The sequence below is a fragment of the Ictidomys tridecemlineatus genome, chromosome X (assembly GCF_052094955.1).
Source record: "Ictidomys tridecemlineatus isolate mIctTri1 chromosome X, mIctTri1.hap1, whole genome shotgun sequence".
Lineage (NCBI taxonomy): Eukaryota > Metazoa > Chordata > Mammalia > Rodentia > Sciuridae > Ictidomys > Ictidomys tridecemlineatus.
The window spans coordinates 29,405,453-29,428,726 of record NC_135493.1 but is presented as its reverse complement, the minus strand read 5'-3'; the positions used below and the strand labels follow the sequence as shown (position 1 = coordinate 29,428,726).

Below are 23,274 nucleotides of genomic sequence, written 5' to 3'. Positions count from 1 at the left end.
GAAGTTAGTGCAGACCCACAGTTTAATGTTTCAGATCCATAAGACTGTCTCTGACTTAAGGTGCTAGTCCTATGTCCAGATTATTACCTGTGCTTCTGACCAACAAGCTGAACATAAGAGGTTTCTACAATCTCCTCTTTGGGTTTCATTACTTGCTAGAGTAGGTAACAATCTTCAGCAAATCACTTACTTGTACTTAATGTTTTCTTATAAAGGATATTACAAAGAATACACATGGACAGGCAGATGAAGAAGTATATAAGGCAAGGCTTGAACATGTCTAAAGCAGAGTTACTGTTCCAGTATGCATGGTATTAACTCAGTCTACCAGTATTCTCCCTTTCCCCAGGGATGGGAGAGTGAAACTGATTCAAACTTTTTTTTTTTATTGGTTGTTCAAAACATTACAAAGCTTGATATAAAGAGAGCAACTAAGAACAGAGACCCTCAATGTTGCACAAAATTACATATAAGAGGTTGTGAGGAGAAAGGGGGGGAAACAAGAGAGAGAAATGAATTACAGTAGATGGGGTAGAGAGAGAAGATGGGAGGGGAGGGGAGGGGGGATAGTAGGGGATAGGAAAGGCAGCAGAATACAACAGTCACTAATATGGAATTATGTAAAAATGTGAATGTGTAACTGATGTGATTCTGCAATTTGTATTTGGGGTAAAAATGGGAGTTCATAACTCATTTGAATCAAATGTATGAAAGATGATATGTCATTGTTATTATTATTGGTACTGAGGATTGAACCCAGAGGTGCTTTACCACTGAGCTATATATACCCCATCTCCTTTTACTTTTTATTTTGAGACAGGGTCTCACTAAGTTGTGATCCTCCTGCCTCAGCCTCCCAAGGTGCTGGGATTACAGGCATGTGCTACCCTGCCTAGCTAGGATTAGGTGCCTTTATCAAAGGGCTTGGTGGAGGGAAGAGTTCTCCTATTTTCACTTTTCCATCTATTCTGCAGGTTGAGGACACTTATGTCCTCATCTATGAGGAATAGGCCTCACCAGACACTGAACCCACTGACACATTGGTCTTAGACTTCTAAACTTTCAGAACTGTGAGAAATAGATTTCTATTATTTATAAACTTCTTAGTCTCAGATATTTTGTTATAGCAGCACAAATAGACTAAGATAAACACAAACCTCTACATATGTAGTTGGAAACAGGAAGACCTCTTAATCAGATCATACTGTGAGAAACAGTTATTCATAGCAACTGTAGAGAAGACAGAGTATATGGGTACAGATGCTGGTGTAAGTGGGTAGATGGAGTGGGAGTCTTTAGAAGATGTTGGGGGTTAGAAGAGAAATAATGTGCTAGAGGAGTGAGAAAGTGAATGGTCTATGCTATTTATGTGGGTTATAATATACATGCTGGGATGAAGCAGGGAGGACCTAACCAAATGCTAGCACCTTGACATCAAACTTCAAAAAAATCCTTGGGCTAGGCTGGGGTTGTGGCTCAGTGGTAGAGTGCTTGCCTAGCATGTGTGAGGCACTGAGTTCGATTCTCAGCACCACATATAAGCAAATAAAATAAAGGTCCATTGACAACTAAAAAAATATTTTTAAAAATCCTTGGGCTGAGGTTGTGGCTCAGTGGTAGAGTGCTTACCTAGCAAACATGAGGCACCAGGTTTGATTCCCCAGCACCACATTAAAAAAAAAAAAAAAACACAAAACTTCAGAATTCCAGAAATGTGGGCCAAATAAATTTCTTTGAAGTCGATTAGATCAATGGACTGGATGTTTGTTTAGGGATCAAAGGATTGCTGGTGCTGGGAGGCACAACACTTAAGCATTAGCCACATGTGACTACTGGACTCTTGAAATGTGGCTAATATGTCTAAGGAACTCACTTAAAATTTCCACTCAATTATTTAAATGTAAATATAAGTAGCCCATATGTGCTAATGGCTAACATTATAGAATATTTTCATCATTTCATAAAGTTGTATTGGGAAGCACTAGTCTGGGAATATATAACATGATTACCAGGAAGCATTAAGGGCTCCATTTAAGATTAGCATTCATGAATTTAAAATGAAGCCAGTCAAGTTGTTTCTGGGTTTTTCTCCAGCCACATTCAGCAGTCTGGAACAAGATATAATAGAATACAAGGTTTGGAGATGTGGCTCAGTGGTAGAGCTCTTGCCTGGCATATGAGATGCACTGGGTTCGATCCTCAGTACCACATAAAAATAAAATGAAAGTATTGTATTCACCTACAATTAAAAAAACATATAAAAAAAGATGGTCTGGGGATATAGCTGAGTTGGTAGAGTGCTTTCCTCACATGCACAGGCCCTGGTTCAATCCCCAGCACCGAGAGAGAGAGAGAGAGAGAGAGAGAGAGAGAGAGAGAGAGAGAGAGAGAGAGAGAGAGAGAGAGAGAGAGGGGGGGGGAGGGAATCGAGTAGGCAGTTGCTATGGTTTAGACATGTCTTAGTCCATTTTCTGTTGCTGTAACTGAAGACCACAGACTGTGTGATTTATATTGAAAAGTGGTTTATTTAACTCATCATTCTGGAATTCTAAGAGCATGATGCTTGGTATCTGGTGAGAGACTTCCCACTGTGTCATGTATGTCATGGCCGAGAGCATCCCATGGTAAGACAGAGCAAGCTGGCTAAATTGGACCTCTCTTCCTCCTCCTATAAAACCACAAATGTCATCATGGGTGTGCCACTCTTATGACCTTATCTCATCCTAATTACCTTCCTCAGTGTCCATATCCAAGTACCATTATCATATTTGACTCTGGGGATTAAAATTCCAATATGTGAAATTTGGCAGATGTGTTTAAATCATAGCAGGCAATGTCCCATGAAATTCATGTGTTGGAAACAATGTCCAAAGTCATATGTTGATGCCATGATGCAGCAGGGAGGTCCTCCCCAGATGATGATACCTTGATATTGGACTTCTCAGCATTCAGAATTGTGGGCCAAATAAACTTCTAATTATTATACATTATCTAGTTTCAAGTATTTTGTTACAGTGACAGAAAATGGATAAAGGCAGAAAGATTGGGTTCAACTCAGGTCAAGGTTTTGCTGCGTGAGTATATGACAGTGAAGGAAGTAAGGGAATTAAGGCTATATGGAATGAAGTGTTTACAATGATTGACTAGGGAATACAAGCTGGGTAAGGAGGGAACTCAGAGGGTGAGAAGAGTGAGAGACAGTGGACAGTTGGTAGGATCAATGGATTAGAGCTTTAAGTGTGGCGTAAAAAGAGTGTTGGCATTAGGGTATACAGGGAATGAGATATAAAGAAAGGAGGTGGTGCGGAATGTGAAATATGAGCACTGTGTGGCAACACTCATCTGTACTTCCTGCTACTGGAGAGGCTGAGGCATGAGGATTGCTTGAGGCCAGGAATTTGAGGCCAGCACAGGCAATGTCTGATGCCTTATCTCAACAACAACAGAATAGCATAAGAATTATAATGCATTCCACTGTTATGTATAAATAAATTTTTAAAAAACAGAATAGCCTATATGAAAATGAGATAACAATGGGGTTTCAATTACTGCTAAAGACAAAGACTAGGGTATGACCAAGGAAGAGAGTGGCTGAGATAAGGTAGAGGGCAAGCAAGATCATTGGGAAAATGGAGTTTGAGGAACTAAGAGAAAAGCATGTTGGACATAATATACCACAATTTTTCATATCCCTGTTTGTATATAAAGTATGTTGACACCCAATTCGTGACTTCATACATGTACTTTGGTGGTATATGTGTAATAAAATTATAATGCAACCCCCCCCAAAACAAAGTATATGTATAAAAACATGAATTGGTGTGAATATACTCTATATACAAAGATATGAAAAATTGTGCTCTATATGTGAAATAAGAATTGTAATGCATTCCGCTGACATGTATTTAAAAAAATAAAATCAATTATAAAAAAAGAAAAGGGTGTTGGAAGGATCAAGCAAACGCATATTGAAAGATTCAGAATTTATAATAGTATTTTATTGGGGTGACTATATCCTAGAGTTAAAATTGAGCAATGAAGGGGAATAATCCAGAGACCATAAGATGAGAGCAGCCATGAGTGGCAGTGGATGGATACTATATAATCTGTGTTATGAAATTCAGAACAGGGAAGTTTAGGGAGGGGAGTGGTCTAGAAATGTGATAAGGAACAAGTTGGACAACCAACTCACCCTGTGGGAGGATAAACAGCCATTATGTGAGGTCTGTAGGGAAAGAAATGTTTTCACAGAAGATCCAGATTTCCTTTAAAATCAGAAGATGAAGAAGAGAATGCACAGAAAGGAGGCTAAGAATATAGAAGGTCCAGAGTTCCAGGAGGTATGATGGAAAGGCTTCATTAGTTGGGGAAACCTGAGAGATGGGGTCAAAATGGCCAATGTACAAAGCCAAATGGAGATTAATCTCCATTTGAGGGTTGGCTTAAGAGTCTGGGGCTTTTTATAGTGTCTGACATAAATGGACAGATGTTCTAATGAGAATAGTCCCTTGTGGACTTGAGGTAGTGATAGTGAGGTAATAGGGAGGAGTGGGCACCTGGGGTCCTCCTTGATTCTTGTTGATAGAAGTAAAGGTTTAAGGAAGCTTGATATTTCTCCACTCTGAGCTTTCACTTGAGATGCATGGGCCCCCTCTTGACTGCTGCTGACAGAATAACAAGGAACTGTGGTTTTAGTCTCAGTGTATTATTCTGCTCTTGACTTCTTCCAGGGGAAGGGCTATATATGGGGTCCCAAATGAATCCTCTGTTGATGCAATTGAGGACTTCTAAAGTAAGATAGGTGTTAGAGCACAGGGCTCTGATACCTGATGATGGGAGGCTAGTCAAAAGTCTGAGGAGCACTGGAATTCCATGGCTCTACTCTACCCATCAATCAACCCGTAGGTGACAAAATGATTTCTGATTGAGGGGGATTGGTTAAATAAATTGTGGTGTGTGGTAGCCCTCAAAAGCTATCACTTTCCTATTTCTCTCTCTCTCTCTCTCTCTCTCTCTATATATATATATATATATATATATATATATATATATATATTTCTTATATGACACAAAAAGATCTCCAATATGAATTTCACCCACGAGGTGAAAAAAAGCAAAAGGAAAATAGCATGCATAGTATGATTTAATTTATTTATTTATTTTGGGGGGTACCGGGGATTGAACTCAGGGGCACTTGACCACTGAGCCACATCCCCAGCCCTATTTTGTATTTTATTTAGAGACAGAGTCTCACTGAGTTGCTTAGTGCCTTACTATTGCTGAGGCTGGCTTTGAACTCGTGATCCTCCTGCCTCAACCTCTTGAATAGCTGGGATTACAGGAATGTGCCACTGTGCCCTGCTAATTTATGTTTTTTAAAATCAAATATGTATAATATATATGTAGATGCACCAAAAAGTTTCTGGAAGGTTATACATAAAACTATCATTGATTACCTATGGGGTTGGAAGGGAAGAGCTGATGAGGAATAGAAGAGCAGGGCATAGAAGGAAGAGGTGGGGATTACATGTTGTAATTTTTTTTTAACTGTGGATTGAACCCAGGTGCACTTTACTGCTGAGCTACATCCCCAGCCCTTCTTATTTCTGTTTTGAGACAGCATCTTTCTAAATTGCTGAGGGTTTCCCTAAGTTGCCAAGGCTAGCCTCAAACTTGCAATCCTCCTGCCTCAGCCTCCCATGTCACTGGGATTATAGGCCTGCATCAATGCACTAAGTGTTGTAATGTAGAGAGGAGAAAGTTGTAAGTATTTGGTTTCAAAGCCAGATTCTTGTACTACATAACTGGGTAATCTTGGGCCAAGTTACTTAATCTCCCTCAGTTTCTTCATCTATAAAGTGAATATACTAACTAGCATTGACTTTATATCACTTTGAGAATTCAGTGAGTTAATATATGAAAGAATTTGCAACAGTGCCTGGCTTAGGGTAAGTACTCCATAAACATTAGCTATTATTATTGTTAGTATACTTCTTTGTTGTTTGAACATTACATAATGTGAAAATCATCAAGTGTTTCCTTTGAAAAAGCTGCAGCCCATAGAAAGGGAGAAGTTGAAAATATAAGAGATAATAATAGGTTAAGTAAGGTTATTGAGAGACCCATACTTGGTTGGTATTTGGAATGCAGCTGGAGGAGTTAGACCTAGATTGGAAAAGTGATATCTTTCATTTTAACAGTAGGAAAGAGTGGCTGTGAAAATATTTCTAGTTTGGTAGTAGGAAGTGGTTGTCTATCAAGAGACTTATATCTTATTTTTTAGAGTGTCCATAATTTAGGGCTGTCCAGGAATTGGAGTTTTTTGTTTTTTTTTTTTTTTTGGTATCAGAGATTAAACTCATGGGCACTTAACCACTGAGCCACATCCCCAGCCCATTTTATTTTTTATTTTAAGACAGGGTCTCACTAAGTTGCACAGGGTCTCGCTAAATTGCTGAGGCTGGCTTTGAACTTGTGGTCCTCCTGCCTCAGCCTCCTGAGCTGCTGTGATTACAGGCATGAGCCAACACACCTGGCAGGAATTGGAGTTTTGAGAAGAATGGAGAAGCTTGGGGAGTGTCACTGGGGAGAATGAGAAAGTGAGCTAAAAACATGATATGTATCTCCAGATAAATGAAAGGTTCAGTTGAGGCCAGCAACCACGAATTTAGAGAGGTATCATCTCCCCATCTTGATAAAAATAACAATTTAACAGTATTTTGCATGGATTATCTTTAGTTCTCATAACAACCTCATGAAGTCTTCATTGTACAGTTGAGAATACAGACAATGTTTAAATAAGTTACCCGTGGTCACATAGCAAATAAGTCAAATTGGATATTTACTTGCTTGGCAATGATAGAGGAAAACAGGGATAGTGGATTTGGCTTATTACTAACTTGGTCTAGATGGTTAATCTTGATAGTCTTTTGATAAAAAGAGGGTCTTAGGTCCCAGATTTTAGCTATATTTGGGATTGGAGTTGGGAGCAGCTGTTTTGTTGGTGTGAAAGGAGCCAGGCAATTGGACAGACCAATGCATTTTCTCATCTTTGCTCTGAGACTGATTTTTGGGGGTGGGGGTGGGGAGTGGTTTGATTCTCAGGTATGTTTTGCAGTGATAGTGGATCTAAAGCCAGGCTGCAGCTACCTCTAAAGTGTTAGGCTGAGAGGCAATTTGTGGGAAATGTGAGCCTATTCAAAGACTTCACAGGCTGTAGATTCTGAGAGATGTGAGGCCCAGCAGGGATCTGATAGTGGCCCAAATCTTTCTTGCAGTGAATGAAGCTACTCCAGTGTTCAAAGCTGTGGCTCCTAGAGAAACCTTTTTTCCATGCACTCTCTAAGGGGTTTGGGTGCCATGCTTAGTGCTCAAGAAGTTTATAAAAAAGAAAGAGACCTACTGCAAACTTCCCTAGGCAGCATTTTAAAGCCTTGTGTCAAACTTTCAAAATCCCAAGAAGATAAACACAATTGTTAAACATTTAATGTTTCTTATACCTGGGTTACTTCTTTTAGTAAAATGTATGATAGACTTGGGGTTTCTGGATCCTGTGCTACATGTGCATTGGGGGCCCTTATAAGTTGCACAAAACATTTATGCACAAAAGAAGGATAGAGAATGTGTATGTCTAGGACATAAAGGTCCTTTATAACTATTTATTACATGAATACATGAAGTTCATTTTTAATTTGTGAAGACATTTATTTATTTTATGACATGGTTTGTTGTAGTCATGATTTTACTTAAAGTTGAATCCTTTTCTGGGAGCAAAGCCCCAATAATTACCTTGGAAAAATAATCCACTTTAAAGTTATACTATTTACAACACAATATCTAGAAATTCATTGAAGTGAAAAGTGGGCACTGGTAATGTATCTGTGTAGGTGGATCATGAATGAACATACTTATGTACACATATAGATCTGAATATCTCATTAATATTAAGGACCTAACTGGGCATTTCTCATAATTCATATTAGATTCTGTAAACATCAAGAGTGCATGAAAGGGGCTGGGGATGTGGCTCGGGCGGTAGCGCGCTCGCCTGGCATGCGTGCGACCCGGGTTCGATCCTCAGCACCACATACCAACAAAGATGTTGTGTCCACCGAGAACTAAAAAAATAAAAATATTAAAAATTCTCTCTCTCTCCTCTCTCACTCTATCTTAAAAAAAACAAATAAAATAAAATAAAGGTATCGTGTCCATGTACAACCAAAAAAAAAATTAAAAAAAAAGAGTGCATGAAAGTAGACTAATATATATATATATACATACATATATATACACACACACAGCTATATGTCAATTCCCATGGATATTACATTTTTTATAATTTAGATAATTTGTTTTTTGTGCTGGGAATCCAAATCAGAGCCTAGGGACCCAACTCAGGGTGCATGCTAAGGCAAGTACTCTGCCACTGAGCTACATCCCCAGCTATGTATAATTTTATGGAATTAAGTTAGCTATTATTTCTAGCAGTACAAATTTTCATCATACTTTTTTTTGTGTGTGCTGGGAATTGAACCCAGGGCCTTTTGCATGTAAGGCAAGCACTCTACCAACTGAGCTATACCCCAGCACCCATACTTTAAAAATATTTATTTTTTGGTTATAGGTGGATACAATATCTTTATTTTTTAATTTATATGGTGCTGAGGATCGAACCCAGTGCATCATGCATGCTAGGCAAGTGCTCTATCTATGAACCACAACCCCAGCCCCCATACTTTTTTCTCTAAATGTTTATTTTTTTAGTTGTAGTTGGACACAATACTTTTATTTTATTTATTTTTATGTGGTGCTGAGGATCAAACCCAGGGCCTCACACATGCCAGATGAGTAATCTACTGCTGAACCACAACCTCAGCCACCCCATACTTTATTTTAAATATTTTTTAGTTGTAGTTGGACTCAGTACCTTTATTTATTAATTTTTATGTGGTGCTGAGAATCAAACCCAGGGCCTCACATGTGCTAGGTGAGCACTCTACTGCTAAGCCACAACCCCAGCCATATATTTTTTTAAGAGACAGTGTCTTGCTAAGTTGCTTAGGGCCTCTCTAAACTGCTGAGGATGTCTTTGAACTTATGATCCTCCTGCTTCAGCTCCTGAGCAGCTAGGATTACAGGAGTGTACCACTATACCAGGCAGGGAAATAATCTTTGATGTAAGCAATGAGGAACAAGTGAAGATTCCAAATGATACAGGGATTACAATTAGACTCAACTTTAAATTTTCTTTTTTCCCCCTCTTTTCTTCTCTCTCTCTCTCTCTCTCTCTTTTTTTTTTTTGGTTTCTTTGTTTGGTGCTAGAGATGGAACCCAGGGCCTTGCACCTGGCTAAGCAAGTGCTCTACCTCTGAACTACATCCCAGCCTAGAGCTGAGCCACAACTCCAGCCCCCTCAATACTTTTTAATAAGTCTAAAATTAGTAGGTTTCAGAAACAATAACCTCAAAAAACTAGGAGGACCATCCAGGTGTTATTAATTTCTGGGTCCATAAAATTAACTTTTATTTACTAGTGGAATATATACTTATTACATATATATAGTGTTAGCGTATACAGACAGTCTTTGACTTATAATGTTTCAGCTTTAAATTTTTTTTTACTTTATAACAGGGCAAAAAAATACATATACAGTAGGAAACCTAATTTTGAATTTCATCTTTCCCCAGGCTAGTGATATGCAGTATGATAGTTTGTAGCTATGATGGGCAATGCTGGTGAGCCAGGTGCAGCTTCCAGTCAGCCATGTGATAAGGGGTATAAGGAAATAATCCATACTCCACCAAGTTCTGTGTTAGTAAGTTATGAAGTTTGTTAGGTGTGTCAAATGCATTTTCAATTTAATGATACTTTATGATAAATAATGATGAACAGGTTTTAGGGGTCATAATCCCATTGTAAGTCAAGGAGCACTGTATATAATCTAAATCATATTATCTACTTTCACTCATCTCAAACTGTAACAATATCTGTTTATAATGTATTTGTTATTAAATGACAGGCTCCCAGGGTAATGTGAGCATTGCCAGGAAAGGAAGGATATTTGGTAAGAAACCTGACAGCTTGGGGTCTGGACTTTTTTGTATGTTCATAAACTCAATATTGTAAATGTCACAGAGTTGATTGATGCTGGGAATGTGGATTCACACTAAGGACTTTCACAAGAGATTGATATATAAATCAGAAGGCCATTTTTATAAAGACAAACATATTTGTTTACATAGATTTGAAAATAGCAAAGTTTTTCCCTATGGAAGTGTCTTCATGGGAAGCCAAATTACAATCTGAAGATTATTGGTACCATAGAATTAAGACAAGGTAAGTTAGTTGCATAATACCATTTGCTATGATTGCTCTAATTGTCCGTCTCCCCAATATTAACTAGAGTATTTGTTCCCTTGTGTATTTGTTTTATTGATCAGGGCATAGCTATCCCATTTCTTGAGTAGTGCCTAACTCAGATTTTTAGACAATTTCTTCTATGCTTTCTTTGATGACCCAAACCCTCAAACTGGCATAATTTTGTTTTCAACTAGCTTTTCTTTTAAAAATTACATCATCAAAATGTGTTTTTTAGGGCTGGGGTTGGCAGAGTGCTTGCTTTGCATGCACAAGGCCATGGGTTCAATCTCCTGCACCACACACACAAAAATGTGTTTTTTAGCTGTGTCAGATTACATCAGTAGTGCTCACCTAAAGGCTTTTGAGCCATATCCCCAGCTCTTTTTTATGTTTTATTTGGAGAGAGGATCTTGGTAAATTGCTCAGGGCCTTGCTAAATTGCTGAGGCTGGCTTTGAATTTGAGATCCTCCTGTTTCAGCCTCCAGACCGCTAGTATTACAGGTGTGCACTCCCATGCCCAGCTGAGGCTGTCTATCTTTCAAGTAAATTATCTCTCTTGGTTTATAGTTCAACTTTTAAGTATGGGGAGGTAGAGGACTGGAACCTGATGACTTTTATTTAATAATTTTATGGGGGGTTGGGCGTGGTGGCGCATGCCTGTAATCCTAGCGGCTCGGGAGGCTGAGGCAGGAGGATTGCGAGTTCAAAGCCAGCCTCAGCAGAAGTGAGGTGCTAAGCAACTGGGTGAGACCCTGTTTCTAAATAAAATACACAGTAGGGCTAGGATGTGGCTCAGTGGCTGAGTGCCCCTGGGTTCAATCTCCGGTACCCCCACCCCCAAAAATAATTCAATGGGGGTACCTTACTGTGGTTAGTGGAGTTACTAGATAACAAGCAGGATGCTCAATTAGATTAAGACAATTGAGTACTATATATTTTCAGTGTAAGTATGTTCAAATATCAGATATACTTACACTAGAAGAGTATTCATTGTTTATCTGAAATTCAAATTTAGGAGTCTTGCATTTTTATTTGCTAAACTTGAAAACCATACCAGTATATTAACATGAAGCTATGAGACTTGCTTGAGTTCGTGCTGGTTGGTATGCAGTAATCCATTTGGGTGTCTCAGGGAACAAAAACAGACCCACTTAAAAAAAAAAAAGTTAAACGTAGGTACCACCAAAGCGTGGGAGAATCTTGACCCTTTGAGGAACCCGTAACTGACGCAACTGTTATAAAGGCTGTTTTGGTGGATTCCCCGCCTCCTCCATTCTTCCTTCCTGCAACAAGAAAGAACTGTTCTAACACTTCTTCCTTCTCAAGTCCCGCCCTTTCAGCTGTCCTCAATGGAGAAGAATCGGTTACCCAAAAGGAGCCTGTGAGAGCGCCGACGTGGAGTTCAGAGGAGCGGAAGTCGTCAGATTTCACTGAGAGCCGTAAAGCGCGTCTGGCTTGTTCACCTTCCGGATAACGACAACAGCTCCGACTCTCAGTGCCGGCCTTCCTCGTGTAAGGGGATCTGCCGGACCCTTGCTAATTCAATTTCTTTCCCTTTCCGGGCCCTTCCCTATCGTCGCCCCCTTCACCTTGGATCATGTTCAAGAAGTAAGGACATGTGTGGCCTCCATAGGCTGCTCACAAAGGCGGTGGGAGTGGGGTGGGGAAGAGGGCGAGAGCAACAATCCTCTTTCTCTCTCCCCCGCCCCTGCCATCCTGACTCCCTAAGGTTTTCTATAGTATATGCTCTCACTCGCAACTTGCAACACTAATTTAAATTTTCAATCCCTAATCCTCAATCTGGCTTCAGTCCCTCCACTCCCATTTTCTTTCTCCTTAACTCTCTTCTTTTGCCCCCCCCCCCATCTATCGCCATTCCTAGGGTTCTACCAATCACATTCTTGCACTGTGATTTAGGGGCATATCCTCTTTAGGTGAGAGGGGAGCCCTGCACTCGCTGCCATATGTTTATTAGTTATGAACTGAATAAAGGAAGGCTTGACTTCCTGGGTCATGGGAGTGAAGGAGTCTGGGTGACAGGAAGCAAGCGGCCTGTCATGCTTATTGCCTAGCTGCCAGATTAACCTTGTCTTGGAAATAACGTGATTGCCCCGTAGGCTATTCAGTGTAAGGAAGACAGAATTCCTTGGGAACCTACCTAGTGGGTTTACCTTCCACATTTGGTAGAGGCAAAAAGCAAAGGGGAACATGGGCAAAGGAAGGTGGGTTTTGTGCATGAAAATTTGAGAAAAATAGATAGGGATCTTAAAAATTATATCATCTTCACCACTTTAAAAAAATGTTAGCAGAGTACACTGCCTAAGAACAGCTGATTTTTCTGTGTTATGCTTGGATTTGGCCTTTTGCAACTTAATGCTTAAGGCTTTTTTTTTTTCTTAGCAGGTTTTATTATTGATGGGAATCTGTTTCTTCCTTTGTGTAAGATTAGGTAGCTGATTACAGATTATAGTGCAAACTGTGTTTTATCCATAACCCCTTCCCCCAGCTAATTGCTATGTATGTGACAATTTATTATTAAAACATGGTTTTGTATTGGCCAAAAAAGGGAAATGGTGTTTCAAAAAACAGTTTATTTCATAGTTATTCTAAGGATTGAGTACTATCTTGGGAATAGATGGCCAATAGATTACCCAATTAGAACAGTAATCTTTAGATATTCTAATAGTTTTGCTTAGCAATGCCTTTTTTTTCTTGCAAAAATCACTTGGCAGGTTTGATGAAAAAGAAAATGTGTCCAACTGCATCCAGCTGAAAACATCTGTTATTAAGGGTATTAAGAACCAGTTGATAGAGCAATTTCCAGGTATTGAACCATGGCTTAATCAAATCATGCCTAAGAAAGATCCTGTCAAAATAGTCCGATGGTAAGTCTTTGCTTTTCTCTGTGTAAAGCTTAGAGTAGCTGAATGTTTAATGTTTATGTTGCTCTTATTCTAAATGAAATTATTTTCACATTAACTATTGATAGATTAATGATAATAATAGACACAGTGACAATAAAACTTACCATGTATTTGTATTTTCAGATATTTCCTATATGCATGAAAAGTGTGGTTTTATGTATTGATTGTTTTATTAAAGGATTACATTGTAAATTTAGAGATGAACTTATTCCTGTTTGTTTTTTCTTTAGAGATATGTTTTATTATCTAACAATAGAATTCAAATAATAAAATGTAAAATAAAATTGGTTGTAGCAGGACATATTTTCTCTGCTGGACTGATACTATAGGAAAAACAGTGTGAACAATGTTTTTTGGCCAGGGTCTTTATTTAAAAGTTTACTATATCTCTGTATATGCTTATTTCATGTTGTAAATTTTAAAGGATATTTTATTTACATTCATTTTCGAAAGAATATCTAACTTGGTACTTTGTGACATTTGTCTTATAGCCATGAACATATAGAAATCCTTACAGTAAACGGAGAATTACTATTTTTTAGACAAAGAGAAGGACCTTTTTATCCAACCCTAAGGTTACTTCACAAATGTAAGTCTCATTAGAAATGCACATTTGAAAGGTGTTGAAAGTGACTACTGATAGTTAATTTGTTATTTATTAATACTAAATAATAAGGAATATAAAGCTAAAGTGAATGCCCATCTTGCGGTAAATCAGAAAGATGCAAAATCTCCAATTTTGCATTCCAGAAAGCCCAAGAAAAAAGCATTCATTCATTCAACAAATATTTATTGAACTTACTATATGCCAGGCACTAAGTTAGGATCTGAGAATACTACTTGAAGCAAAGACAAACATGGTCCTGTCCTTATGAAGCTAGCTGAGAGAATAAACAGCAATTAGATAATCACACAAATATGTAGCCATAAACTGTGATAATGGTCAGTAGAGATAATTCTGTATATAGGAGAGCACTGGCTAAATGTGGGAGTCCCAGTTATTACTAGTTGAGTGTCATGATCAGATGTTGTGAAACCAAATACTGTTTATTTCATACCCACATTTATAGTTATTTGAGTATATTACAGAAGAAAATCATGAAAGATATGATGCCAGTGTACATAAGAGGTTTTCAAAATGGGAAGCAAAATTTCTGTTTTTTAGTCTGGTATTCTGTCCAAGAGGCAGAAGGAAAGGGAATGAATGGCAGGCTCTGTTGTTGTTGTTGACTGAATGAATTTGGCTTTTTGGTAAGAGGAGATAAATTTGAAATTACTTAGTGGTAGAGAGGTCAGGAGAAATGTGTTAGGCAGGTCTTTATAAGGGAATAGTTACACCAGGTGTGGTGGTGCATGCCTATAATCCCAGCAGGAGGCTGAGGCAGGAGGATCCTGAGTTCAAAGTTCAAAACAGCCTCAGCAATTTAGTGAGACCCTGTCTCTAAATAAAATACAAAAAAGGGCTGGGGATGTGGCTCAGTGGTTAACTACCCCTGGATTCACTCCTTGGTACCAAAAACAAAAATAACAACAAAAAAACCAAGGGAATAGTTAGAATTATTTGATTAAGTATTGGTTTTGTCAGGTTACAAAAAAACTGATGGAGTGAAATTGAGTCTTGATGCAACAAGAAATTTTTTTTTTTTTTACAGAGAGAGAGAGAGAGAGAATTTTTTAACATTTATTTTTTAGTTTTCGGTGGATACAACATTTTATGTGGTGCTGAGGATCGAACCCAGCGCACCACGCATGCCAGGCAAGCGTGCTACCGCTTGAGCCACATCCCTAGCCCAAAGAAAAATTTTTAAATGAGAATATTTTGGTGACATTAAGACATTTTGATATGCCTATTAAACTATGAGCAGAGACAAAATCAGATGTATTTCTGTTTTGAAAAACCAACAAAAATTCAAGCCTCTCCCCCCAAAATGTAAAAGACTTTCCTGAACTATTGGGAAAATTTGAATATGGTTTGGCTCTAAAATGGTAAAGTAGAATTATTAAATTTTAGGTATGATGATAGAATTGTGGTGGTATAGAATGGCTTTATTCTTAGGTTTGCTTATTAATGATGAGGCATTATGTCTGAACTAATTTTCAAATGATAGAAGAAAATATGTGTGTATAAATAGAGATAGAATGAATAAAGCACAGTGTTAATGAATAATTATTAGATGTAGGTGGATAGTGTCCAGCTATTTCAATTTTTCTATAAATTGAGCATTATCATAAATTTGGGGAAAAGGATGTTCCTATTTAATAATATTGTGTGGGATCAGCCTTTTAGAACATCTTACTTATTTTTATGCAAAAAGTAGAATAAGGACTGGGACCATGGAGCATGCCTGTAATCCCAGTGGCTTGGGAGGCTGAGACAGGAGGATTGTGAGTTCAGTGCCAACCTCAGCAATTTAGTGAGGTGCTAAGTAACTCAGAGAGATCCTGTCTCTAAATAAAATACAAAATAGGGCTGGGGATGTTGCTCAGTGGCTGAGTGCCCCTGAGTTCAATCCCTGATATCTCCCCCCAAAAAAAGAAAAAGTAGAATAAGTGCTGGGGTTGTGGCTTAGTGGTAGAGCACTTGCCTAGCATGTATGAGGCACTGGATTCGAGCCGTAGCACCACATGAAAATAAATAAATAAAGATATTGTATCTATCTACAACTAAAAATATTTTGAAAAAATAGAATAGTATGGTGGTTTAAAACATGAACATGGATTCTATTCCGGGTACATATCATTTGACAAGTCATTTACCTTCTTCAAGCTTTGTTTTCTTATCTTTAAAAATGGGACACTAAAGTGGGCTGGGGATATAGCTCAGTTGGTAGAGTGCTTGCTTCACATGCCCAAGGCCCTGGGTTCAATCCCCAGCCCCACATACATAGACACAAAACAGATACTATAATTGTGTGTCTCCTGGGCTGGGATTGTGGTTCAAGAGTACTTGCCTAGCACGTGTGAGGCACTGGGTTCGATCCTCAGCAGCACATAAAAATAAAATAAAGATATTGTATCCACCTAAGACTGACTGACTAAATAAATAAATATTTTTTTTAAGAAATTGTGTATCTCCTGTGGGTTGTGAGGATTAAATGAGACAGTACATATAATATACCTAACATAATGCCTGGAAAGCAGCAGGCATTCATCATATGACAACTATTACAGTGAAGTAGTAATTGTTCAATACGTGTTTACTACTACTTATCATGATTATCATCATCATCATCAAGGGACTGTTATTAATGAGGTTGAAGATCTAAGAAACAAATTATGGTTTGTGAGTAGTGAATACATTCAGTCAGGTTCCCTTGTTTTTGTACTTTAGTAATAATTGGATGTAAGTAATCCAATACACTAACAATAGTTATTTCGATTACTTTGGTGTTATGCTTAAATTAATCTGATCTTTTTTGTTTTTGTTTTTAGTACTGAGGATTGAACCTAGGGGTGCTTAACTATTGAGCCACATCCCCAGCCCTTTTTATTTTTTTATTTAGAGACATTGTCTCTTTAAGTTGCTTTAAGGCCTCACTAAGTTGCTGAGGCTAGCTTTGAACTTGCTATCCTCTTGCCTCAGCTTCTCCGGTTGCTGGGATTACAGGCATGTGCCACCACACTTGGCTAATCTGTGATCTTAATAAGAAAAAGACTTAATCTGTTCTTCCACTAGTGAGAAATCTAGTGGTAAGACATTAAAATTAAGAAATTTTACCTATTATTATCATTTCTAGAGAGTGCTGAAAAGCTTAAAAAGTTTTTCTCCCATTGTTTGAAACCCTCTAGGGATCCTTTAACTACTTGGTTATGAGTTATTAGTAGACATCACACACATGCAGTTTTTTAAGATTATAATAGGATATGTGCACATATTTTGGTAAATACAGAAATAACCAATAATTACTTATTTCTATGACCTAGAATTAACTATTGTTAGCATGTTGGATTACTTACATCCAATTATTACTTACATCCAATTATTTTCTGTAATATGTGTAAATGCTTATTTTGGTGCTAGGGATTGAACCTGAGGCCTTGTATGCACTCTACCACTGTACTATACCCCCAGCCTGTTTGTCCTCTTAAGATTGGGCTCTTTTTTATGTAGTTTCCCCTATTACTAACATCTTACATTGGTACTATACAGTTACAATTTCTGAACGGATACTGATGCATTATTATTAATGAAAGTCTATAGTTTAAATTCAGGTTTACTCTTCCTTTTGTTCAGTTCTGTGGTTTTGCCAGATACATAGTGTCCAGTATCCAGTGTTACAGCATCATATAGTAAAACATTCCTGGTATTCTACCTATTCATCCTTCCTCCTTCTCCCCTACCCTGACCCCTAGTAACCTCTGGTATTTTTCAGTTTTTTATTCTGCTTTCTTCATTTATCATGAACATTTCCTAGGGCATTCAGTGTTCTCTAAAAACAATGTTCTATTATATATGTGCATGACTTTTTCATAGACATACCTTAAGTCATTTATCTTTACCTTATTGTTAGACATTTAGGTTGATCTCAGTTTATTTCAGTCTTATTAATTTATATAATTTATTTCTTCTCTTCTAGATCCTTTTATTCTGCCACACCAGCAGGTTGATAAAGGAGCCATCAAATTTGTACTCAGTGGAGCAAATATCATGTGTCCAGGCTTAACTTCTCCTGGAGCTAAGCTTTACCCTGCTGCAGTAGATACCATTGTTGTATCCTTCCCAGGCTCTAACTGCTAAAAAATGTATTCATTGTGTTCTTGTCATTAATGAATGATCTATCATCCAAGAGAACACATTATATGTACTTTTATAGAGGATACTGTTCCTGTTGTTCATGCCTTTCTGATTATAGTTGAAGTAATTGTTTCATTTGAGGTAGTTTCATAGAAATTAAATGGAATCGAGTTATAAATTATAAGTCACAGCTGCTGGGTAGCAGTGCATTCTGTAATCTCAGCTACTTGGGAGGCTTAGGTGCGAGGATCACAAGGTGGTCAGCCTTGGCAACTTAGGGAGACCCTGTCCCCAAAAAAATGTGTCTGGGGGGAGGATGGGTGTATGTTTCTCAGTGATAGAGTGCCCCTGAGTTCATTCCCCAGTGCAGAGAAAAAAAAATCCCAGCTGCATTGCAACCCAGCCCAGTTAGGGCTTATTGTTACTAGATTCAGGATACAATCTAACACAATCTAACTTTTGATTACTAATCAGAAGAATACAGGTGATATGAGTGGATTAGTATTTTGGACATTAACTTACCTCTCTTATTGGGGATTGAAACCAGGGACACTTTATCGCCAAGCTATGCCCCTAGCCTTTTTATTTATTTATTTTTTAGTTTTTGGTGGACACAACATCTTTGTATGTGGTGCTGAGGATCGAACCTGGGCCGCAGCATGCCAGGCGAGCGAGCACGCTACCGCTTGAGCCAAATCCCCAGCCCCCTGTCCCTAGCCTTTTAATTTTTTTTTTTTAAGACAGGGTTTTACCAAGTTGCACAGGATGTCCTCAAATTAATTTGTGATCCTACTGCTTCAGCTTCCTAAGAAGCTATGATTAAAGGCATGCACCACTACACCTAGCTCCCAAGTAGATATAAGGATCTATTCAACTCCTGACGTAGTTGAATCATTCTGCATTATTTGTATTTCTCTATGTAGTGCTATTTCAACTATATTCTGGATTAAATAGATTTTTGTCAACGAGTCTGTACCAGGAGGTCATCTCCTTTGCCATAGGCAAAGTGGCCATTTGCCTCAGGTTGAGAAATAGGGAAATCGTTGAGTATGTCCTGTGCTCAAAAGGAGGCTATCCTCTGTTTTGGCAGTTTTAGCTAAAGGTTAGAATAAGTTGTGTGTTTTATTTTAGGAACAACTTGTGTTTTATAGATACTATTCACATAATAGGTGCTCAACTATTTGTGGAACATTGAATGAATTGAAAACTAATGGAGAAAAGTATTCTTTTTCATGTGTATGACTTCTCTAAGTCTTGGTAGGTTTTTAGTTTTGGACTTTCCTTTAAGTGGAACATTTTCCTAGTACTAGACATTGTTTTTGGTGGGTGGGTGGGGGTGCTGGGATTTGAACCCAGGCCCTTGAACATGCAGGGCAAACACTCTACCATCTGAGCTATATATCTTCAGCCCCTTAATACTAGACTTCACTTTGTTTTTTTTTGAGACAAGGTCTCACTGTGTTGCCCAGGCTGATCTTGGACTCCATGGGCTCTAGTGATGCTCTTGTGTAGCTGGGATTACAGGTACGTGCCACTATACCCAGCTACAATTGTTACTTCAATGTGTACTTTACGTAAAGCCACCATTCAATGGTCAAAATAGTAGAATGCAAGTTATCCTACTGTTTGGTAATAATGCACCAATAAAAAAGAAAAAACAAGACAGACACTAAAATAATTGATATTTATTTATTTATGTGCAAGAAATTTTATCGTTTTTTGTATGACATGGTTTTGTTAGCATGGTATGTAGTATTAATATTTGACTTAACCAAAATGATAATTAAGAACATTTATTTAACATTTCTTGAATGTACTCATATCCCGTGCCCTCAAGGAGTCAGCAGTCAGGAGAGGACACAAGATGGGTTCAAAGTGGCTAACTATTAACACAAGTAATACTTGACACATTTCCCTCCCTGCAAGGCATTTTGAGAGATAGTTTTCTTAGCTATGTGTTTCAGGCAATCATGGCAGAAGGAAAACAGCATGCTCTATGTGTTGGAGTCATGAAGATGTCTGCAGAAGATATGTAAGTCTCACTTTAGGCCCCCTTAGCTTTTGAGATATGGAGCCTAGGAAGTATCAGAATTACAGGTGAAATTTGCTCATTCATACCACATCTTACAAATTACTAAGCACAGAAGCCTAATTTTTGATGTTTCCTAACATTTAGAAAGCCATTGAAGCCTCTTTTGTCTTCAGTATTGCATTCTTCTTTTTTTTTTTTTTTTTTGTGGTGCTGGGGATTGAACCCAGGGCCTTGTGTATGTGAAGCAAGCACTCTATCAGCTGAGCTATATCCCCAACCCCATTCTTTCTTTTTTTTCCTCTTTTTTTTTTTTTTTTTTGTGTGTGGTGCCGGGGATTGAACCCAGGGCCTTATGCATGCTAGGCAAGCACTCTACCAACTGAGCTATATCCCCAGCCCCCACATTCTTTCTTAAGTACTATGAAAAGAACCCATGTGCCTACACAGGTGTATTATATGTATATACGGTACTTTAGGAATTTTTATTTAATATCTTATAAATTGAGAGGGGAAAATGTGTTTTGCTGCTAGCTTTTAAAAGTGACACAGTTCAGCACTATGTTATATTTGTCTTACATTCTAACTTGGAAGTATATGAAATGTAAAATATTAGAACTTTTAAATGTATATTACCAAAATATAGGCAATATATTTTAAAAGTTTGGAACCCATTTGATGAGCAAAATTAGTACTATTAATTTTGTTTTAAGGTTTAATACTTTGATATTCTCCTGTTCTTGTGATATGATTACTGAGTTTGTATAGGCTCACTAGTTAGATTGCTTAAATCACTTTACAACATGAACTGCAGCAGAGTAATGAGCCTAAAATAGATAATAAGTGTAACAAAAATAAATTCCCTACATGTGTCTCAATAACTAGAAAATAACATTGCACTTTGTTTGCCATGAATAAAACTATAAAAATGTGTTTATGTGTTTTTCCCCTTCTACAGCGAGAAAGTCAACAAAGGAATTGGCATTGAAAATATCCATTATTTAAATGATGGGCTGTGGCATATGAAGACATATAAGTGATCCTCAGAAGGAATGCACTTGGGCTAAATATGGATATTGTGCTGTATCTGTGTTTGTGTCTGTGTGTGACAGCATGAAGACAATGCCTCTGTGGTTATGCTGAATAAATTCTACAGATGCTAAAATTCTGTTAGCTTCAGAAATTATTTTAATTTTTCTTAAACTCAGAATTGGGTAGCACACTTGGACATTAAAGGGTATTTGGTAACTAATTAAACAGACAACTTAATGTCCTATAAGGTTAATGATAGAAGATGAATTGGTAACTGAACTTGCCAGTTTATGGTGACCCCCAAATAATTTGTCAAGTTAATGGGGCTTAAAGCCAGACTGGGAATTTTATATTGTTATCCCAGGTCACCCAGCAGTACTTTTGTGTCTGTGTGTGTATTCCTGTGTGTGTGTTTGTTGTTGTTTAAATTTTCATTATGGAAAGTTCCTAACATATTCAAAAGCATGGGAAATAGTATAATGGGCCCTTTTTATCCATCACCCAGCTTTAATTTTTGGCCATCAATAACTACATTAATATGTATCTTTAAAAGATAAAAATAACCATAATAGCATGCTCCCACCTAAAAAATTTAACTATTTCCTAATATGATCATCTAAACTGTTCAAATTCCCTCAGTTGTCTCTCTAAATTTTATTAGTTGTTGGTTTGCTTGAAGTAGGTAACAGATAAGATCTGTATGTTGCATAGGGTTCTTGTAAATTCCTCTCCTTTTATCCTTTAAATTACATCTCAGCTTTTTGTTTGTTTGGTTGGTTTATAGTGCTAAGGATCAAACCCAAAGGCCTTGCACATGCTAGGCAAGTGCTCTATTGCTGAGCTCTGTTCCCAGCCCTATCCATTGAAGTAATTATTTAAGAAGTATAGTTCATTTGTAAAGTTTTCCCATATATTCTGGATTTTGTAGCACTATGGAGTCATATAACATAAGTTTTATGTCCCCTATATATCCTGTGTACACATTGAAGGCTGAATCAGATTAAGGTTCAATTATTTTAGTGCCTTAAGTAAAATCATACCAAAGGACACTCACAACTTCCACATTCGGGTTCCCACCTTATTCCCCAAAGACTATGTATCTCCTTTCCTAAGGGCCATGGATCTACTTTAATAAGAATAGTAATTTGTTTTGAGAGCTTAAAAAGCAGCTGTGAATTTATTTAGTGATAAAGGCCTTTCCTCCTCATAACCTTGCTATTATTTTAGTGTCTCAGCCATCTTCATTTGGTTGTTTACCAATATATGACATGTGATTTTATTTTTCAGATGGATACAGACATTTACAAGATTTTGGTGAATCGTGTTACAGTTAGAAGTTGGTGAGAAAGGTGAGGGTGGATAGTAAAAAGAGAGATTATTCTGCTGGCTGTTCTAGCTCAGCCTCTCTGGGTCTCACATAGGTGAATATAGATCCAGAGTCTGACCCTCAGATTAAGAAATCATTTCTCACTGATGAAACTTGTAAGACTTGGAGATTTCCCAGGTAGAATGTGAATGTATTGATTTATAGCAATAGGTCTACCTAGGGTAAACAGTAGTAAATAGAATATTTCTTGGTAAACATGGAAAAAGTAAACAAAGGTTGATAACTTGGGATAATATTTCATCTGGGCTGGGATAAGTTTTGGAGAATTTTTCCTGCTTCATTATTACTTAGAATGCTTATCTGCTAAAGTCTTATCTTTTCTAAGATATTTCTATAAAAATGCCCTGATATTTTACTTCCTGTATCCTTTTCAAGTTCTATGTATAATATTTTCCTTTTGGTATACCAGTTATATTCTTGAACTTAGCATATTGTTTTGGTTTATTATTCCTGGTATATAAAAGTATAAATAGTCTCATCAGTAATATAGTTAGAAATCATCTCTCAGGAGAGGTGTCTTCATCAGATATATGCCAGCTTACTGGTTTCAGAATCTATTATCTCCCCATTTGGGGAAGGAAACACTATTTGAGGTCTGTAGCTTATATTCCTAAAAAGAATATATGTATCATTTGTATCAAAGCCAAGCTTTGAACTTGTATCTTTTTGCAGTGCTGAGGATCGAATCCAGGGCCTCATATATGCCAGGCAGGCACTCTACCACTGAGTACAACTCCAGCCCTGAACTTTTATTTTTGATGCTTAGATAACATTAATTGGCCAAGATTACCTGTGAAGAGTTAGCAA

At 37.6% G+C, this 23,274-nt stretch overlaps 2 protein-coding genes across 5 annotated transcripts in view; both read left to right on the top strand.

The window, feature by feature from the left end:
- Positions 1–11,881, top strand: part of LOC144371695 (uncharacterized) — a 49,368-nt gene extending 37,487 nt beyond the window's left edge. The window contains exon 4 of the mRNA XM_078034317.1: positions 11,687–11,881. Coding sequence (XP_077890443.1) covers positions 11,687–11,834 — 148 coding nt within the window. The 3' untranslated portion in view covers positions 11,835–11,881. The remainder of the gene's footprint in view (positions 1–11,686) is intronic.
- Positions 11,458–21,213, top strand: Mcts1 (MCTS1 re-initiation and release factor). 4 transcript variants are annotated; one of them, XM_040285017.2, is made up of 6 exons: positions 11,458–11,872; positions 13,093–13,245; positions 13,776–13,873; positions 17,862–17,995; positions 19,984–20,051; positions 21,007–21,213. In XM_040285017.2, exons 2-6 carry the CDS (start codon positions 13,211–13,213, stop codon positions 21,086–21,088), a joined length of 417 nt encoding a protein of 138 aa, XP_040140951.1. In that variant the 5' UTR covers positions 11,458–11,872; positions 13,093–13,210; the 3' UTR covers positions 21,089–21,213. The 4 variants fall into 4 exon arrangements, 3 of the variants coding, with proteins under 3 accessions (XP_040140951.1, XP_005319405.1, XP_005319404.1); XM_005319348.5 differs by having other exon boundaries at positions 11,707–11,968; XR_013431692.1 differs by lacking the exon at positions 11,458–11,872 and adding an exon at positions 12,300–12,582 and having other exon boundaries at positions 17,862–19,543; positions 21,007–21,046.
- The last annotated feature ends 2,061 nt before the right edge of the window (positions 21,214–23,274 follow it).

Coding starts and splice junctions, on each gene's coding strand:
- Mcts1 (XM_005319347.5), top strand. Junction 17,996..19,983: donor CTGCAGTAGATACCATTGTT/GTATCCTTCCCA, acceptor TATGTGTTTCAG/GCAATCATGGCAGAAGGAAA. Junction 20,052..21,006: donor AAGATGTCTGCAGAAGATAT/GTAAGTCTCACT, acceptor CCCCTTCTACAG/CGAGAAAGTCAACAAAGGAA.